Source organism: Globicephala melas, chromosome 14 (genome assembly GCF_963455315.2).
Source record: "Globicephala melas chromosome 14, mGloMel1.2, whole genome shotgun sequence".
Taxonomy (NCBI): Eukaryota; Metazoa; Chordata; class Mammalia; order Artiodactyla; family Delphinidae; genus Globicephala; species Globicephala melas.
In genome coordinates this window covers 67918848-67940041 of record NC_083327.1, presented here as the reverse complement: position 1 = coordinate 67940041, position 21194 = coordinate 67918848, and the positions used below count along the sequence as shown (strand labels likewise).

At 40.7% G+C, this 21194-nt stretch overlaps 1 protein-coding gene across 2 annotated transcripts in view; it reads right to left on the bottom strand.

Moving 5' to 3' along the window:
• Positions 1-21194, bottom strand: part of PHACTR2 (phosphatase and actin regulator 2) — a 128426-nt gene that overhangs the window by 25109 nt on the left and 82123 nt on the right. The window contains exons 5-9 of one of the 2 annotated variants that reach the window (XM_030853293.2): positions 19869-20108; positions 15673-16207; positions 9821-10026; positions 8114-8270; positions 4382-4437 (exon numbers count right to left, since the gene is read on the bottom strand). In XM_030853293.2, coding sequence (XP_030709153.1) covers positions 4382-4437; positions 8114-8270; positions 9821-10026; positions 15673-16207; positions 19869-20108 — 1194 coding nt within the window. The remainder of the gene's footprint in view (positions 1-4381; positions 4438-8113; positions 8271-9820; positions 10027-15672; positions 16208-19868; positions 20109-21194) is intronic. The other variant, XM_060283631.1, reaches the window with a different exon arrangement.

The following is a 21194-nucleotide window of genomic DNA, read 5'->3' as shown; positions in this document are numbered from 1 at the left end:
TCAGATTTCTTCCTATGAAAATACTGTAGGTTCTTCTAATTGCTTCACAAAATATATTGCAATATATCCTTTGATATCCTTAAAACACATCCTTAGGGTCAAATCATTACTTTACTATTATTATTTTTGAAAGGAAGTGGGGAGACTCAGAATGCAGGCAGACATCTGCTGCTCTCTCTTTTTTTTAAAAATTAATTAATTAATTAATTTAATTTATTTGGCTGCACTGGGTCTTCGTTGCTGTGTGCAGGCTTTCTCTAGTTGCGGTGAGCGGGGGCTACTCTTGGTTGCAATGTGCAGGCTTCTCATTGCGGTGGCTTCTCTCATTGCAGAGCATGGGCTCTAGGCATATGGGCTTCAGTAGTTGTGGCACGCAGGCTCAGTAGTTGTGGCTCGTGGGCTCAGTAGTTGTGGCTCGCAGGCTCTAGAGCGCAGGCTCAGTAGTTGTGGCGCACAGGCTTAGCTGCTCCAAGGCATGCGGAATCTTCCCGGACCAGGGCTTGAACCCGTGTCCCCCTCATTGGCAGGCAGATGCTTAACCACTGCGCCACCAGGGAAGTCCCAAATAATTACTTTATATGAGTTGGATAAGGCATGTGGATTGTAAATTATATATAATAGACAAATACCGAGCTTGTGGTTCATGTGATTCAAACTAGGGCTTTACAGGGTCAGGCCTTTGATGATATTAATAAAAAGAAAAATATAATTGTTACAACATTTCAGTTATTCTTTCTATATAATGATTATGCTACATTTTCAAAGGTACTTTCCAAAGGCAAAATACTGGATATCTAGTATGACTCAAAGCTAACAAATGCTCCAATTTTCAAGAAATACACAAAACGTAATTTCCTGGAAGAGAATATTAGATAATTTTGCTTTATGAAGCATACTGCACATCTAGGTGTCAGCCAGTGATATTTAAAAAAAGAAGGGCCAACTGTAAATAAACAGGATTTTACCAATTGGGAATTCTTCTCTAACACCAGGAACTGACTTCCTTAGATTTCCCATATTTGAAATTATGCCTCTAAAGAAGTTAGAGGAAGAGGGTGAGAGGTGGAGGAAGGCCAACGTGACTGTTCCTAGGAATCTTACTAAATAGTCATTGTTAAATCTTCTACTAAGAGTCAAGGTTAAACCTTAAACTTGGTTTTAAAAAATTCACCAAGGGAATTCCCTGGTGGTCCAGTGGTTAGGACTCCATGCTTTCACTGCTGAGGGCCTGGGTTTGATTCCTGGTTGGGGAACTAAGATCCCACAAGCCGTGCAGTACGAACAAAACAAAACAAAACAAAAATTCACCGAGTTTTTGGAACTTAAAAAAAAAATTATTAGAGGGCTAATTGTAAAGTAGGATGAAAGCACGTCTGGTCACTTTAAACAGACTGGAGGGATACTCATGAAGGAAGTGACTGGCTCGCTGACAAATCTCGCCCTCAGTAACTCATCAGAGCAGAGAGGGGCGGGTATCAGAACAGCCACGGAAAGCGTTTGCCATAAGCATACAAACGATACACGTAGTTTAACAGCAGTGGGTGCTACAAGAAACCTGCCTGCCAAGTGCTGCCCAGAGCCTTTCATGGATGATGCGAAAAGGAGAAGAAAGAAAAGCACCAAAGTACCAACAACTGGAGTAAGATATTCTTCAGTCACCAACTCAGATAAGATGGATTAAAAATAGCCAAACATTTTTTTGTGGAATTATTTCACTTTTTGTGTTTTACATGTTTCCACATGGGTGTTGGTAAGAAATGAAAATATATTTATAAACCTACTTTGAAATACATCCAAAAAATAAGATGTCTCCATGGATGGACAGATATGTGATAAAGTAAGATGTTAATGGTAGAATAAAGATAGTAGATATATGGGTATTACTGTAGAATTATTTCAGCTTTTCTGTATGCTTTAAAAATTACATAACAAAACACTGGGGAAAAATACATGCAGAACTCAATGGCTTAATACATGTTTTCTCTATGACGATTTAGCTGGAATTATGGCCCTAGCTAAACAGTATTAGAGGACCTGAATATTTTATCCCTACCTTGTAGAAGATGTTCCACGAACATCTCTTTTCCTGATATGCAAAAGTTGATCCTGCAAACACCAAAACTTGCTTTCTATTTTAACAATATTAAGAAACTAGTTCCAAAATCTAACTTAATATATATGTTTTTTTAAAAACCCTAGATGCACTAAAATAGGAAAGAGATCAAATTAGGTGTGGTACTGGGAAAGATACTAAGAAATGAAATTTGTCCTGTGGTCTCCAATTACTGCTATCAGCGTTGACTGCCATTTGATTTATGTTTATTAAACTAGTGACAGGCTTGGATTTGAGCACTGCTGAATGTTTTATGCTGTGAATTAGTTTCCTAATCTGTCAAGAAAAGATGACCTCGTTAAATAAGTGTCCTTAAAAATCACACCACATCACACACAGACTTTTCTTCAAATAGACAATCATATTGCTTTTGAACAAAAGATGGAGACAAAACAAACAAGAGTAATCTATGTGGAAGAACACAGAAACAAGAGGAACTGAATAAAGTGTTGTCAGCTCTGGCCATCCAGTTCCCTGGGGCTGCTCAGCAGAATGTTTTGGGTATCCTCCACCAGTTCTCTTTTCTGCTTCCCTTGGCCATACATTATGTCAGGAGATCACAAGCCAGTTATCAGCTTCTCCAGACTGGAAACGTGTCTTTTGTTTCCAGCCTAAGCACATTTAGACAAACTAAGAAGGAAGTAAAAAAAGGCTGGAGTCAAATCTGAAGTTGACTTTGGCGTTTCACCCTTTCCCCAACCTCCAGGAAAATGGAGTATATAAAGCCAACACAGCACTTAAGATCAATGTGCGATACATTTCTAATCTATGAAACAGTTCCTCAAATAACCAAACAGCAATGTGGTTTGGCTCTGTGTGTCTCCCAGGAGCAGGAAAGAATTACCCAGAATTCGCTCTTTCTTTTTTTTCTAGGTATTGCATCAGGCAGCCAATAAGATACACTCTCTGTGTTTTCGGAGCTTATGGACTGCATTTGAGCTTATCTACAATTTAATTCATAAATATTTTCCAGGAACCTATTATTAAAAACCATGAGCCTTTTTGGTTTGGTTTTGTTGTCAAAATGAGATGTTGCTTTCATTCTTCCTCAGAAAGCTAAACACAGTTTTTGTTTATTTTTCTTATCTAGCCATGACTTTTTCCATCTCCAAACAGGCTCTTCCACACACTGATGGTCACTTAAGTCCTTCTTCTTTGGGTTCCATGCCAGTTATGCTCAAAAAAGGCCAGAAAAAAACCTTGCAAGGAAAGAACCCCATAGACTGGCAGTTCATCCCACTGTTCAGTCTTCATTGTCTGGTTGTCTCAGTAATAGCAACTGTAGTATAAATATGCTGTTAAAATCTTTCTTTCCTTCAGGAAAGAAAACAACTCATCTGGAGAATGGGGATCACCCAGACAGGCCAACTTGACTCTAAAAGCCTGGTTGAAAAAGATTTCCCGCACGCCAGTACTCTCTGGAGTACTCTCTGGAGTTTTGCCCATCCCTGCTGTTTGATATTTCATACAATAAAAAGCTCTTTTGAAACTGGGTTAATAATATAGAAAACTACAGCTAGGCTCAATTTAAAAATATCCATTATTTAACTCACTGTGGTTAGTAACCACATCGATCCACTACAGCACAACAAACCACTTCTATTCATTTTATAGCTTCAACATATGAACTCCAATAACGTAAATACGACTGGACCAATGAGTAAAATGTAAAGTCCAAGAAAATAGAGGGGGAAAGAGAATGGGAAAATGAAGTAGGAAAATGAATGGAGAACTCCTTAAGTGCTGAAAAATTATAAATAACTCAAGAGGGAAACAGTTATCATAACAAAGGAAAATGAAATGGATTGAAAAATTCCTTTTCCCATAATTCTGTTTTAAATGGAGTCATTTGTTAAACCTGGCAACACATTATTATTAATAATAATATAGGAATGTTTGATTTATTTCCTTGTGGATTTTTTGGTCTTTTCTTTGACATTTAGTTGCAAGCAGACTAGAGCATTTTCTTCTATTTAATATTTGGGTGAAAGAATACATGGAATAAATTTCATCTTTCTTAAAAACAACTGTCACAACCACGACACTGCTCTGGGGTATCTCAGGCTTAAAGCCATAAAATGAAACACAAACGTCAAGAAATTATTTTAAAAATGATATAAATAATTATATAAAAATGTGATCTAAATGGGCCATTTCAGTCATTCGTGAATAAATATATTAAGGTTCCCTGCTGACAAATGGATTTTCTCTAGAGGGAGCTTGTTCATGGTTACACGAGGAATTCGCTGTGTAGTACAGGATACTCACGCTTCAGGATATTTCTTTGCTCTAATTCTTCAGTTGTGGGCCTCTGGCTAAGTCTCCTGTGATGAAAAACAGATATGCTGCCGGTTACAAACAAGGCCGCCTTAATGGGAGACGCAAAATAAAACAACAAGCAAAGCTGTATTTTTTTGTGTTTTGAGAAACAAAAATCCATTTTTAAGCCTCCTTTCCATTAGTTTGGAGACTAGAGATTGTGGCTGAGACTGCTAACTACCCCCCCACCCATACTCCCCTCTTCCTTTTAGAAACAGAACCCCCAGAGTTTTAGCTGAACACCCAGCTATAGATTTCTGCCTCCCTACAGGCAAGGTGCAGCCGTGTGACTGAGTTCTTGCAATGGGATGTGAGCAGAAGCGGTGTTTGTAATGTCTGCTTTTTACACTTAAAGTGACTGGGTGTGTATTCCCTTCTCTCTTTCCTTCTTCCACAGGGTAGAACTTAAACATGGTCATGTGAGCCAGCTCAGATCATGCAGATGAGGATATCCACGGAGATGGAAGAGCAACAAGATGGAAGGAACCTGGGCGCCTATCTGACTGCCTGGAGCTGTGCTCCCCACCCATGCTGGACAGCCCACCTACCCCTGCACTGCGATGTGAAAAAGAAGCAAACACGTGGAGTGGCTTGTTTGGACCACTGCACTTTTTGGTCTCTGTTAGAGCAGCTTAGCCTGTACCCTAATCAACATACAGATAATTAGAATCTAAAAAAAGGCTCAAGGGTTCATACCAATTCATGAGATGATCAATTTATACTGCACAGTGCTTTCAGGAAAATATTACTTTCGGGATCTCAAATAAATTTACAATGTATATAAAGTTATCTTGAGGTATACAGGCCATTTCCATCAACCTTCAAGAAAAGCCAGGCTCATTTGGGATTAGTACCTGATCATTTGTACACAAGGGCTCAATGTCTTATTAACCCATTATAATTTTGTTCTTGGTTTTGTTTACATTATTAATTTGTTGTTAATCACAGACAAAGACTTCCTCTGGATGTATTGATAGATTGAATTTGTTCAAATTAAACCAATATACATGAAAGGCAATCTTAATGCAAGATACTATTAATTCTAAATGTTTATGGCTGTGACAGAAATGGTATGAAGAATTAAAATCAATGATATTTTGAATAGCTCATTAAAAAGTTTAACATTTAATCTTCATCAGCGCTACCTTGAAATTCACTTAATAAGTGAGCCCACGAAAAAAGCCAGTGAACATCTATGCCAGCCAGATTTTGTGCCATTCATATATCCTATACTATATATCTGTACGATATCATCCCCCAAAGACATCATCCTTCTTTTGTTTATGGAGTTTCCTTTCTCTGGAATGCCCTCCTCTCCTTCTTCACCTACTGAAATCTTTTTTTTTTTTTGCGGTACGCGGGCCTCTCACTGTTGTGGCCTCTCCCGTTGTAGAGCACAGGCTCCGGATGCGCAGGCTCAGCGGCCATGGCTCACGGGCCCAGCCACTCCGCGGCATGTGGGATCTTCCCGGACCGGGGCACGAACGCGTGTCCCCTGCATCGGCAGGCAGACAGACTCTCAACCACTGTGCCACCAGGGAAGCCCTGAAATCTTTTAAGTTATTAAAGGCTCCTGGTTCTTTGTCCCTCTACAGCAGTTCTACATAAATTATACATCGATTAAAGCACTTATTATTATAAAGATAATCACAGCTCTCATTAGTTCATCCTTTTAAGTCCCAGTCACTATGCTGGGTGCTTAGCTTACATTATCTTGAATCCTTGAAACAATTCAGCAAGGTGGCAGCCAGTTCCCATTTTACAGATAAGAAAACGAGAGATTAATTCCCTTGCCTTCCAGAAAACACTACTGAACGACAGAGCCAGGACTCCTACGTGGTTCTCTTGACCTAGATGTTTGTGCTTTTTACATGATCCCCATCACTCAGTATAAATTTTGCCTCTTTCACTAGACATGGAGTCCTCTAAGGCAGGAACTGTAAGTGGTTTATCTTTGAATGACAGGGACTAGGTGTGCTGGGTTTGTAGAAAAACAATTCTATAAAATTTATATACTTATAAAACTAAAAACCCTACCCTGATCAGATTTTTATAGATATGGACTACATGTGTGTTTCTAGAGGCTCTCAAACTTTTGGGGGTTGGAGTGGAATTTTACAAAAACAGAAGAAGTGCTGCTCTGGTTGGCTACTTAGACCTACAATGAAGGAGTCCTCTCCCGCCTCAGCCCCAAAACACACCCGCTTCCCTAGCTCTCCCCAGGAAGCCTGAGTATCCTCTCCAAGAAATCCTAATGCAGAGTTAGAAAACCACCACCCTACAGTTATTTCATGGTGTCAACTTCTCACAATGTTCTTCATCAGTCCCCTGTTTTTGAGTGTTTCGGGTTTGCTTTAATTTCTCACTGCTCTAAATACCCTTCAAATAAACATCTTTGGAAAACACAGGTTTTTTTCCCTTTTAGATTATTTCCTTCTTGTATAACCTCCCAAATGGAATTACCATGTAAAGAAATACTGTTTTAGAATTCTTTTCTTGTATTATTAAGTTGTTCTTCAGAAATATTGAACAAGGGCCAAGTATATGTGTCCTATTTTCTCATAAAGTTGCCGACATTGGGTTTAATTTATAAAAGTGTTTTGCTAATTTAAGAGGTAATACTTTAATAAAAAATATTTAATGTTCTTAAGTGCTCGCTAGGATCTAGGCACTAACATACCTTCAGCGTACCATCTCATTTAATCTGCACAAGCCCCGGCTTGGCCCCATCTACAAAACAGACAGTGGTTTCTGAACCCCTCACATGCCTACCCTGCAGATACACCACAGTCACAGAAATCTTCCACTTCCAAGCAAGGGGAGGACTTTTCTCCCACCTCCAAATCTTGTTCTGGTGTTCCAGGCTGTTCCCTTCTCCCAATTAATGCAACCTATTTTTTATGCAGAGTGAGGGAAGTTAGCAAAACAACTAATACTTAAATATGCTTAAACTGATCATAAAAAGGAGAGTTTCAGCACTTGCTTCTATTATAACTGCCAGTTCCATGGACTTCCAATGCCACGAGTGGCAAAAGTAGAAATCCTACAATGGCGGAGGCAGGAAGTGCAATCAGATGACCATTTATTTCAAGTGAAAAGGAGGAAGTTTCGATATGGGGGCTATGGCTACCTGACTAGGATGGAACTGGCCCTTGAAGCTACTTAATATTTCTGTAGTCTCGCAGCCCCCAGGGCAGAAGTGGATGGCAGTCATAGGAATGCTATAGGGAGCCCATGAATCAAACCAGGAGTTGGGCAAACTATGGCCCGCAGGCCAACTCTGGCCTGCTGCCTGTTTTAGTGAAGAATGTTTTCTTGGAATGTAACCGTGCTTATCTGTTTATGTATTGTTTATGGCGGCTCTCATGCTACAATAGCACAGTCAAGTAGCTGCAATAGGGACTGTCTGGCCAACAAAGCCTAAGAGATTTACTAACTGGTCCTTTATAGAAAAAGTTTGCCCCCACTTGGATGGGGCTTTGGCGACCTCAAAGCTACTGGCTAGCTGGACCAAAAAGGCGCTTCTTTGAGCGATTCACCATCCAAGACCAACTTTAGAAGACCAGATAGGCCAGGCGTGCCCTTCCATGAGGGAGTCACAGTGATCTCAGTTAGGGAGGGAACTGTAGGAAGGAGAAAAGTAAGAATTAGTCAGTGCTGTCCCCAGATTTCAGCAATTACCTGACAAGCTCAGTTCCAATTTGCTGTCGGATTTCCTGCCTCTCTTCTTCAGAGGTACGCTGCAAGATGTTTTTGTCCTCTAATTCCTTCTTAGACGGTCTGTTGCCAAGTTTGATAGCAAGAGTATCCCTTCGTCGTATTTTACTGGCCAAAGCACCTGAGGATTAGAAAAGGCAGAAATGCAGAGCAAGGATTTTAGCCAGTGGCACTCAGGTTACACGTGCGCAGGGACTTTAAATAGAGTCCAGACCAAACTCTTTATTCACATGCAACGGTAGAATTTTAATTAACCTGAAGAAAAAAGACTTTCAAGTTGGATGTAGTTCGTTTTGAAAAACTGAAGAACTGTTTTTTTGTTTTGTTTTGTTTTTTTTAACACCTTTATTGGAGTATAATTGCTTTACAATGGTGTGAAGAACTGTTTTTTAAAATATTCCGAAAAATGTTGGGAAACCCTGAAAAAACCAGCAAGTATCACCTCATCTTTTGGACAGTGACATTTGAAGTTTATTCTGCTGAGACGGCATACCACGGAAACTACTGATTGCATAACGCCTTTTCTTTTTCGAGTCTTAAACACTTAGCCCCTTTGCTTATTCTGTAGAGTAAATCCTCGTCTTCCCTTTTCCTCCCCCCACTCAGAAAACCACTGACAAAAGTCTACCTGTGATACCTATGTTTTAATCCTAAATTACCCAGCAATCCCTGATATCTCACAGAGGATAGTAAATACCAATGAATGATAATGATTTTTGTTATTTTTGATTTGATTGTTGATGATTTTTTCATTATTCAGTACAAACTAGAAGGAATTTGACAATGCTGTTTAATCATGAATATATTAATAACTTTTTATAATCTGTAAATTCAATTCCATACTGAATCGCTCCCAAGTCATCTTTCTCAGAAGATTATTTAAAAAAATAGCATTTTTCCAGTTCCCTAAGTTATATATAAATGGTTGGCTTTATCCACTTTACTATCATTCCTTCTTAGAAGGCATACCACCTTTCTTATCATGGATGAGTGACTGTTTTTAATTCTTAAAAGGTATTAGTCATTCTTGACTCATTCCTCCTTTTAAACCACAGTATAAAAGTGAGTGAAATTCTTGGGCTTCCCTGGTGGCACAGTGGTTGAGAGTCCGCCTGCCGATGCAGGGGACATGGGTTCGTGCCCCGGTCCGGGAAGATTCCACATGCCACAGAGCAGCTGGGCCCGTGAGCCATGGCCGCTGTGCCTGCGCGTCCGGAGCCTGTGCTCCGCAACGGGAGAGGCCACAACAGTGAGAGGTCCGCGTACCGCAAAAAAAAAAAAAAAGGAGTGAAATTATCAAACATCCCCCATGAGTAATCCAGCAAATCCCGCACTGATGCTCTTTATTCAACAAAGGTCCCAGTGTGGAAGCGCCATCTTTGATCAATCTGAGAAAGGCTTCTGTTGTTTGACTTTCTGGACAAATTCAAATATGCATACTGGCCTCATAGACTGACTCCCCCACCGCCCTGCCCTGTGGAATCATCTTCCAGAAAGGACTCTCATCTAAAGCTAGACCTCAGAAGATATACATTTCTAATCTGAGAAAGGCACATGAGGGGAAAGAAAACATCAGGTGTCGGGCTCCTGATGAGGCTTTTGCCCTTTACAGGCTGCAGCTGCTTCTGCCCACCACAGACTTCCCTCCCTACCTCTTGAAAAGAGCCTTACTTTCTCCACTGCCGTCCTCGTCTTCATCCTCTTCATCGTCATCGTCATCGGTATACAAGACAGGCCCATCAGAGTCAGAGTCATTGGCCTGGTATTCCCTTTGGCCTTCGTCCTCTGAGGCACTGAAGGATTCTGAAGATTCTCCCATCAGCCCAGGAGTCAGGAGCTGAGGCGCTGCCTTCCCCAGCTCGTCTTTGGTTGTGACACTGTGAAAGGCACAGAAACATGGGGCTGGTGTGAAGCTCAGAGCAACCCTCGGGGATGATGCTGGCACATGAGACAGAACTCTAGTTTCATAAACATCCTTCAGGCTGGTGAGAGGAGAAAGCAGACACAAGCCAGCTAACGTCACTGAAATGGGGCAACAATACCGCACTCCTTAATTCCCAAGGCTTTAGAGTCTTCATCTGTAAAATGAAAAGGACTGACCAGGTGGTGACTGACATATTTAGTACAAGAATATTGTACAACTATGTTTTGAACATTTATTTTTCCCTAGCAATAGGAGGTTCCGTGGAAAGAACAATGGGCTAGCAGTTCTTAGATATTTGATTTTGCCTCCACTTTTTCTTGGACCTGTAACTCCCACTTATCTTTCATGTCTAGCTTAAAGCCTCAGCTCCCTGAGGACTCTCTCATTGGCCATCAGACTAGTTCCTTGGCCTCTCTCCCTGCTCCCACGGTGCCCACCACACTGGAGCACTTAGTACACTGCATCTCAGTCTGCCTCCCCAGCCCGCCAAAGTTCCTTGACAAGCAGAACTCATATCATGTCGTAGCCCAGCCCAGTACCTAGAACGGTACTGACACAGAAAAGTTTATCTTCTTTAATTGGTATAGGAATTAATCCTACTTTCATCATAGTCAGTGTATTAAAAGTAAAAAATTATATATCTTCTCCATTTGTCAAACTGCCTGTCATAAGATTATACTAATAACATGAGATGGAAAATGTGAAAGCTAAGTGGACTCTTTAGAAGAAAGGTGATATGTCAGGATGCAATGAGTTTCTATTATTTAGCTTGGTAAGAGTCTCTGACTTAAAGTTACTATAAATATACAAAGCTTGCCAATTTTCACAGACCAGAATTTAAAAAAATACTTTACATCAAAAACATATCATATCAAAAACAATGTAATCTTCATTTTAAGATACAGAAGTTCCCCACATTGCTTTCTGATATAAATAGAAGAATCCAAATTTGGACATCACACTTCTGAAAGACCGTTCAGTGCAAAACATGTGCTTGCTGTTCTCACTGAAAAAAATCAAAAAACAGTTCTCTGAATGACAAAAACAGGTAAACTTTGTCAGAATCGGAGGTACTGACATTCAACTTTGTGGCTGATAAGCCTAAGCATTCTCAAAATTCTCTATTTTTCACTTATTAGAAAAATCCAACAGCCAAACATTCTTGTTTTCAAAGAAGGAAATACGAAATTTCTGTCTTAATTGTGTGAAATACATAAAGCCTAAAATTGACCATTTTGACACTTTTTAAGTGTGCAGTTCAGTGGCATTAATCACATTCACATTGTTGTGTGACCATCACCACCATCCATCTGCAGAAGTTTTCGTCTTTCCAAACTGAAACTCGGTATCCATTCAACAGTAAGTCCCCATTCCTCTTCTTTCATCCCCTGGCAACCACCAGTTTACCTTCTGTCTCTACGAATTTCACGATTTTATGTGCTTCATATAAGTGAAATTTTACATTTGTCCTTTTGTGTCTGACTTACTACACTTTGGATGTCTTCAAGGTTCATCCATGTTGTAGCATGTGTCAGAATTTCCTTCCTTTTTAAGGCTGAATAGTATTCCACTGCAGGTAGAGGTCACATTTTGTTTATTAATTCATCATTCCATGGATGTTTGGGTTGTTTCTACCTTTTGGTTGTTGTGAATATTGCAGCTACGGACACTGGTGTAAAAATATCTGTTTGAGTACCTGCTTTCATTTTTTTTGGCTATATACACAGAAGTAGAATTGCTGGATCATACGGTAATTTTATGTTTAATTTTTTGAGGAACCACCATATTGCTTCCAAAGTATGAAATCTCATTTTAAATAAGATTTTTTTTTTCACAGTCTGGATTTCTAGCATACTGCCACTGGAGGCCACTGTGGGTGACCGAGGCATGTTTACAAGATATGCCAATTAATAACACATTCTGAAGAGCGGAACAAAGATACTTCAGGGTTGAGTCCTAGTATTTGTATCACTGTTCATTAATTTATCATGATACCAATTATTAATGTAATCTCATCATTTGCATTTTATAATGTTTTGCAGTTTTCAAAGACTTCTGCATATATTTACAACTTAACAATTGTTCTATAGTATAAGGAGGGCAGGTAATTTATAGTTCATGGAACCCAAGAAGGCCATGAGTGAGTTGCCCCAACGAGGTAGCAAGGCCAGTCTACAACCCAGACTTAAAACCCTCAGTCTATCAAATGTGATGTTATATTTTAGTTTTATACTTAATATTATGTTATGTTGATATTATAGATTATATTTAACTTAATATTAAATATTTTACTCCAAATTTTTATCAACCAACTCAAGACTTGGCTCTCATTTTCCCCCTACGTTTCTTGGCACATAGAACAATACAATGAACTCTATTAATGTTTGTGGAAATGAACTAGAAGAGTCAAGTCCCATTTGGATATGGGCTCCAGATGGGGTTATTAGTTTCTGCCTAAAATTATATCAGAATTATATATTACTGATGCTACCAACAAATAGAAATCTACCAAATAGTAACTACTCTGCACTATGTGAATAGAAGCAGGTATTTTTACACATGGCCACTTGTCTTCTTTAAAGTTTTCACATTTGTATTCCAAACAGAAGCCTCTTCATAAAATGACAGGATTTTCACACATTCGTTGACTAAACATAACTGAGGGAAAGTTCTAAGTAAAGCAAGCGACTAAGGGCCAGAAATTCTAACTCACATATCCACTTAAAAAGGGAAGAAAGTATTTGGAAGGAAATTTGAGAGACTACTTATTCCAAGCTCCTTAACTCAAGAGCAAACACAAACCGCCCCTGTGAGATGAACTGTAATTTAAATTTTTAATTCTGAAGAATGTACAGAGAAGAAAATCTCTATGCCCTCTTCTAGGAAAGCATTATAGTTACCCTGACTGACAGGAAAATCTATTATAAATACCTCGGTGTCCAATGATGTTCTCAGCTCGTTCCCTGTGATCACTGCCCCAGTGGAAGTGGAGAACAGATGCTCACCTCTCTCGTCTGACAATCCTGCAAGTACTTGGGCTGAAGACAGATATCAAGCCCCCAGCATGCAGCGTGGAGTTTAGCACAATAGAGTGCCCTTCCTAAAATGGTTGTGCAAGTGGGTTGGACGGAATCAGGTCACCTTTGGAAATGGGCTTTCTCAGTGCTTAAGACTATCTGAGGAATTACTTTATATGTTACACCTTGTTCTTTAGTATATTGAAGAGTGAATCCATATACTTGATCTCCTTCCCTAAATTCGGACTTCATCTTAAACATTTATACTTCCTGGGCATGTCAGACATTATTTTGGTAAAAAGCAATCTGAACTGTAATGTTTTGTCCACTTTTGTATCTTTGGTGCTTAGTACGCCACCTGGCACATAGAAGGTAAGCAAAAAATACATGGTGGAATGCTGAGTGACTGTTCAGTTCTAAAGGCTGGAATTGATGCCAATGCTGGCAAACACTCATAATGAAGTGAAGACACCTGCTCTGTGCTGGAAGTATTCAGGACACCATAAGCACTCATTTCAATACCTTCTTTTCCCCAGTCATTTATTAAAATGTCAAATAAAATAATTTGTACTTTAACATTTATTTACCTTTCCTTGGCTTTCCTTTGAATGACGGTACTCAAAATGAGAGAAACAAACACAAAAGGAATTGCAAAAGAAGTAGAAGCAGGTGCTTTGGAAACTTATGAAATTCCTTAGCACGCTGAGTGTGATGTGCAGCTCTGGGCTTGCGTCCTGACTCTGCCACTTACTAGCTGGGTGATCTTGGGCAAACTATGTTATCTCTCTCAGCATCAGTTTTCTCATCTATTCAACAGAGATATTTCAGGGGAGACTTATGTGAATTAAATAACTGACACTTCCTGACATTAAATAAGTATTTAATAAATGGAGGTTAATACCACTAGCAATTGAATAATTAAAAGTGATATTTTAGTCTCTTGATCCAAATCAATTTAATTAATGTACTAATTTTTTAAAGTATAACAGGACAAGGATTTTTTTGAAAGAGGAAATATTAAATTAAATATTGTAAAGAGCGAATTTGGGTTTTATTCTTAGAAACAGAAGAGGCTGGATTTAAGAGCTCCAAGCCTTCCCTACACAGAACTGGTAGTGACATCTACTACACTCTGACAGTCCTCTTTCTTACACCTAGGGGACAGCAGAGCTAACATGTCTTATTTATCTTTAAGTAGAAAATTTATAGGACTTTGTGAGTGATTAGATCTGGAGGACAAGGGAGAATGAGGACCCTAGGATGAATTCCAGGTTTCTGGCTTGGGCAACTGGATGATGGCATGCCTATAGCATACCAGATTCTGTACTGGTTGGTGGGGATACAGAGGTAAGTAAGACATGGTGGTTAGTTCTGTCCCATAGGTAGGAAAAAAGTGCTGTTAGAGTACATGCAATAACCAATTCTGTCTGGATGAATATTGAAAAGCTTCACAGAGGAGATAACACTTGAGCTGGGTAGGGAATTGAGGAAGTAAGAAAGGTAGCTGCTCTAAGGTTGGAGGAAAAGGAGTTGGAAAAGAGTTCTTTCCTGATGCTCTTTATTTTCGGAGGAGGCTAAATAACTTGTTGAAATGGAGGTGGGCAGGAATGGGTGAGCAATCTGGACATAAGTGGTAAAGATGTAAGTAACCACTGTAAGGGAAGAGGAGGAAACTGTCTAGGAAAAAGAAAAAGGACTGCTAAGCAGTGATGAGGCAGACTCTAAATGTCCTTGAAAGTACAGATCTGATGTGTATCAGTCAGTAAGGCCAATGTAATCGTCTCCAGCAGCCCGTGGCATTCCTGGGGCAGGGCTATGAAAAATCAAGACACACGCACCCCAGTGTTCATTGCAGCACTATTTACAATAGCCAAGGCATGGAATTAGCCTAAATGTCCACTGACAGATGAAAGGATAAAGAAGATGTGGTACATATATACAATGGAATATTACTCAGCCATAAAGAAGCATGAAATAATGCTATTTGCAGCAACATGGATGGATCTAGAGACTATCATACTAAGTGAAGTAAGTCAGAGAAAGACAAATATCATATGATATCATTTATATGTGAAGTCTAAAAAAATGATACAAATGAACTTATTTACAAAACAGAAATTGACTCACAGACATAGAAAACAAACTTATGGTTACCAAAGGAGAAAGAGGGGGGAGGGAGGAATAAATTAGGAGTTTGGGATTAAAAGATACACATTACCATATATAAAATAAACAACAAATAGCACAGGGAACTATATTCAGTATCTCGTAATAACTTATAATGGAAATGAATCTGAAAAAGAATATGTATATACACACACACATATACATGAATCACTTCACTGTACACCTGAAACTAACACATTAGAAATCAACTATACTTCAATTAAAAAAACGAAATCAACGGTTGGATTACAGGTGTGCTTACCTAACATTACCTAACAGGTGTGCTTACCTAACTAGATTACATTATAGAAGAAACCAAAGTAGGCTCCTTCATTGCCAGCAGAGTGATTTAGTGATCTTTAGTACCCAGCTTCATAGGAATACAGATAGAATATGGGGTTTTTGTGCCGACTCACCATTTTGCATTTTCTCTGCTAACACTTAAGCCAGTGCCTGAGTGGACAGTGGTGCTGTTTGTCGCCTCTTCGGTCCAGAGAAGCTGACTTGGGTCTAAGGCAGGGACGGGCAGGTCGGCTCCGTTGCTGACCAGGACGACAGGAGTGTCTGAGGCAGCAATGCTCTGCTCCTCCAGGGGGGGAGAAGGGGTGGGGGGAAGAGGTGCTGGAGCCACAGCGGGCAGAGGGACTGCGAACTTGGGTCTGCCTGTGGTCTGCTCCTCGGTGCCGGGGGCAGTCTGCTCGGGTTTGAGACTCGCCACGCTGGTCTCCGAAGGCTCTCCTTTAAGGTCAGATATGCCAGAAGTGGTTGCATCTGAGGACGGTTGAGACGTTGGCTGCTTGCCAGTTTTTTTCTTGCCCTTTGTGATTCCTACCATCCCTGTTTTGCTAGAAACTGTCTCCTTTGAAGCTTTAGGACGAGATGAAGTGGAGGAAGTAGACGGTGAAGCTGTTGCTTTGGAGCCAGTTGTTTTTCTTGAATGAGAGGAACCAGCTAAAGTAGAGAGATTTTGCATTAAGAGTCAAAGAAGAGAACATTTTTTAAATAAACTAACCGAGTTGCAATCGTCAATGACCATGTTCCCTTTAAAGTTTACAAATCTGTCTGAATAAATGCATAAAGGGAAATAGGCTAATGATAATAATGGTCTTGTTTTCTGCCCCCTCCTTGCCTCCAACGGAGGAGCAAGTGATGCTTGAGGCCAAACCCTGAGGGACAAGAGTCCTCTGTCTACTCCCTCCTCCAGTCTTTAGCTGAGCCAGCCAAAGGGAAATCCTCACCTTCTTGCCCTATGGGTCACCTGAAAAAGTCCCTGTATGCTCCAAAGAAGGGACATTATAGCATGTAGAGGGCACAAAACAGCAGCTGTCTGGGTATAGTACAAGGTTACTCTCATCACAAACTGTACATGTTCTATGATGCCTTTCTGGGAATGGAGTGGCCCACATTCAGAAGATCCTGGAGTATATACCACCAGCTCCTGTCTGGCCAAAAGCAAATTTACTCATCTTAACTGCTAAAAGAGCAAACTCCAAACCAGGTCTCCCCAATGGCTGTACAGAGGCTTGCCACCCTGCCCCATCTCCCCAACGGCCGCGATAACGGGGCAGAGGGAAAACCCATGGCCACATATGAAGGACAAGTCTCCTTCAAAACATCAAGAGGCAGAAAAATGTCTTATTTTTTTTTTTTTTTACAAAAAATGTGTAAATGGGTAGTGTCTGAATAATCTGAAGGGAAAGAGTATCATTTTCAGAGCTTCTAAGACTGCTTATGCTCCTAGAGGGCCTTCATCAGAGGATGGCCATGGCTATGGCAAAACAGAAAAGTTAACTCTCCTTTTCTTTTTATCGTCACAGGAAATACATTTAAACTCCTATGACCTTTAGGATCGATACATTGCTCCTAATTGCTTTTTCTGTTACAATGTTGTATAGTCCCTCTTTTTCCTGAGGGGTCAAACTATCTTCCACAGAAGAACTAGAAAAATCTTGTTAGTATTGTGGAGCCAATCCACACTGCATACAGATGTTATTTATTGTAACTTACCTCTGGTTATAACTTTATTGAAGTCAGTTGGGAGGGTCAGGAGAGGAAGAACAGATAAAGGAATAGACCATGAGGTGTATGACTTCACTAGCTCTGATCTACTGGAAAAAGGCAGTCTCACTTTGTGACACAGATGCAGGCTTAAAACAAGTCTCCATGGCCTGGGGGCTTTATTATTTTAGATATCCGTAATTATGAGAATTCCCCTCCCCCATATCAAGGCCTGTCAATGTTTCTTTGAAATTAACAATCCTCATTTGCTTATAGGACAAATGTATTAAGCATACTCCTACAATCTAAGTCCATTCCAAATGTACCTTTCACAACCAAGATGCTAGGGACTTGCTGTCTAAACACGTTCAGTTATTTCTTGGGGAAATTGAACAGAATCGTTTCCACACATCAATTCTAATAATTTTTTCTTGTAGAAAAGTCTTTTTGTTTTTCTAACAGCAAAGTTAACTTCAGCCTTGCTTAAGGAAAAAATTTTTTATGCCTAGAGTGCAAATTCAAGCCATGTTACTATATTTCTCTTTTAAGTGTCGTCTAAAATGAGGATTTTGCTGAAATGTTGCTTAAGTTACCTTGAATTATAGCCATGACTAAAAAAGAAATGCCACCTCTCCTCAGTTAAATACTTGTGTTGTTAACACAGGGTGTAACGAGAAAGAAAAAAAATATGAGATGTTACTTCACCAGCAAATGTGCCAACCTGATATCTGGTGATCTGGAGGTCTACACTAACTTAGTAACAGAGGAAGAATCTGAACCAATAAATTTTTTTAAGAGATTAAATGTCTGACTGAAAATCAGGAGTGACATTTGAAGTATCTTTTCCAGAAGGTCAACTTTATTCAAATAAAACAAAGTTACCACGTAGAAGGTTCTAAACGGTTACAAATGGAATGTGAGTAGGATTCTGAAGGAGTATTATCAATATTTGATAAAAAAAAAAAAAGATCCTTGCACGCTGGGCTTGTTGGTAGACTTCAAGGCAACTCCTGTTTCTCTGTGATAACCTGAGAACAGCAACCTTTTTCACACTGAGCGCCAGTTGGGCCTCTTTTAATACAATGGATAACATGACTGTACTTTCCTCTTAGGAACATCATAAGTCTATAAAAAATCTTCAAGTAAAATATCTGGAAATAACTGCAAATCTCTCATGAAAGCTGTCACCTGCCCTGGTGTTAATCGCCAGCCTTCTTCCGAGAGAAGTAAGAGAGAGGGCAAGCCGAGTCAACCGTGAGCTGCTGCCACGTGGGGCGTGGGGAAGTGGGGCCTCACTCCCAAGGACAGGGTGAGGGTTTGGGGCTTTACTTCAGGAAGTAAATCAGCACCTGCCTCACTTCAAGCACTGCTCCTGAGGTGTGCTAGGAAGTCTGGGAAACACACACAGACACCAACGAGAACAGACACTGATGTGTGATGGAAGATGGTCCCTGAGAAAATGGCCTGTAGGCACTGTTGGCAAAGCATTCTGAGATTTTCATTTTAGAGCTTATTAGAAAATGAGACCCAGACACACAAGGTCAAAGGTGGCAGACAGGAACACCAGGACACAGACGTCTATCTGCATTCTGAGTTCTGTCATACTGTCACCTAAGCCACTCTCTGAATCTGAGCATTATGGGTTTAAATTACAAGGGGGAAAGATTAATACCAAGGCATATCCTGGTGGCTGGTTTTGAGAAAGCTGCTGATTTTAAGGAAAGTAAGGTTTGCTGTAACACAGGAGAATTTTTATGCATGCGTTAATGGGACCAAGATGCTCAGCGTGTGTATTTGGAATATATCCTTTCAAAGGCTGGATGGCAGGAGAGGCTTCTTTATTCCACTTCACTAGAATGGGGGCTCCGCTCTGCATGAAGCATATCTGATGTGAAAGGAAAGCTGGACACACATGACATGAAGTGATGTAATCACCCAAACATCCCCCGGTGATTTGCAGTCACAGCTTGTAATCGCGCCACTAGATGCTTTCCCTTGTAACACACTGAAGTCTATGAGGTTGGGAAGGGGGCACTGAGCATGTAACTTCCAACTCTGCTGCGCAGTTGTGACTCCAGTAGAGAGTGGTGGCGTGAAGCACTGAGTGATATGAACCCTTTGTCATCTGTCAGTAGAGAGATGCCTATAAGGTTTAAGACATTAAGATCCAGCAAATATGTCAAAGAGGTAAGCATCATGTTTTCATGTGCAAACTTAAGATATTTTGAAAGAAAACCCAAGCCAAAGAGCCACCCATAAACTCAAATAGGCAGGCCAGTTGGTGTCTAAATAACGTCAGATCACATCATCGCTATTCACCAGGCAGACTACTCCCTGTTGCCTTCTACTGGGTTTTGTGCAGATAGTGGATACTCAGGATGAAAGACGTCTATTCACCCTAAACCTAATGAGGTGAATGGATCAACTGGTTGACTTTTCTTTGGTAGAGACAGCAACAAAGGAATCTCCCGGGCATTCTCTGTGTCAAAGCTGAGTCCACTGGTGTTACATCCTAAGAGAGCAGACACCAAAAAGGCCATCATTCCTAGAAGAAGAAATTACCCCACCCCAGCGCCAAGCACCCTAGACTCAACCCCACAGCGGGCATACTCACCAGCCTCTCGGGTTGCATTTCGGCTTGCTGGCTTGGGTGGAGGGACGGGGGCCTGCTTACCAGGAGCCTTGGTAATTGTTTTAATAGGATGTACTTCGTCACCCTTGGGGCCGGCCCCAGCAGCGGCCCCTTTTGGAGGCACAGGTGTTTTTTTGGGCTTAGGTTTGGGTGTAGGTTTAGGAAGAGCTGGAAGAGGTAGAGCAGGAGCTGCCGGTGTTTCAGAGTGGTTTTCAGGGTTCTCTACAAATGAGAAAGTGAACAGAAGCAGACTGATACAGACACACGCCATACACACCATGCAAATAGAAGGAACGAGACATAGGGCAGCAGTGAGACAAACATGCAGCTGCTTGGCCCCTGGGAACAGTGGGCTTCTGCACCAGAGAGAGTGAAGGTTGGGGTAAAGAAGATCAAAGGCTAAAAGCCAAACTAGGGTGTGCTCTCCAGGTCCAAAAATCACTCCTGTGATAAAATAAGACTGCACGAGCGACTGTGATGAAGTTAAGTTCAGGGTGAGCGTAAATGTCCACCACCAGGGGCTGACACCAACCTCGAGTCAGTGGTTGCTGGACGATGATGTGGGCACGAGTGCTAAGTTTCTAACCAAACTGAAGAACTCCAAGAGTGGCAGATCAGCGCATTACACACACGGCCACAGGGTGAAGCTGACGGCACAGCAATGGTTGGACTCACAGTTACCCTCCACTGAGGGACTTTCTCAGGAGAACTCAAGCCCCATCAACCTGAAAGGGATCTGTGCTCTGTCTCTGTCTCATTGTGGTCAAAAATCAATTATTTTCTAAGCTAAGGGAGACTCTCTAGAATCTGGTACAGGAAGCACAATGCACTGAATAAACTATTTTCTATTATCAAAATTTTCTCAAGTTCTCCCAGTGCACTAGGGCAGCTTCCTGTTTTACAATAACTTCCTCTGACCTTTTCAAACCGTGTCACAACTGTAGGTACTGGAGGGTGCAGAAACCAAAAAAAAAATCAAATTTGTTTTATAGTATAAACACAAGTAATGAGTTTAAAAAGATAAACGTTAAAATTCATGTAAAAAATCATACCTAAGAAAAGAAGCCTCACACAAGATTTTGCATAACTAGAGTAGTATTAGTTTCTCATTTTAAAAAGTGGGGATGCTGAACGTTCATCCACATATTCACATCCTTATCTTTTCTAATTGTGACTAGTTAAAATTAAAATACACTTTGGGGGGGCTTCCCTGGTGGCACAGTGGTTGAGAGTCCACCTGCCGATGCAGGGGACGCGGGTTCGTGCCCCGGTCCGGGAAGATCCCACATGCCGCGGAGCGGCTGGGCC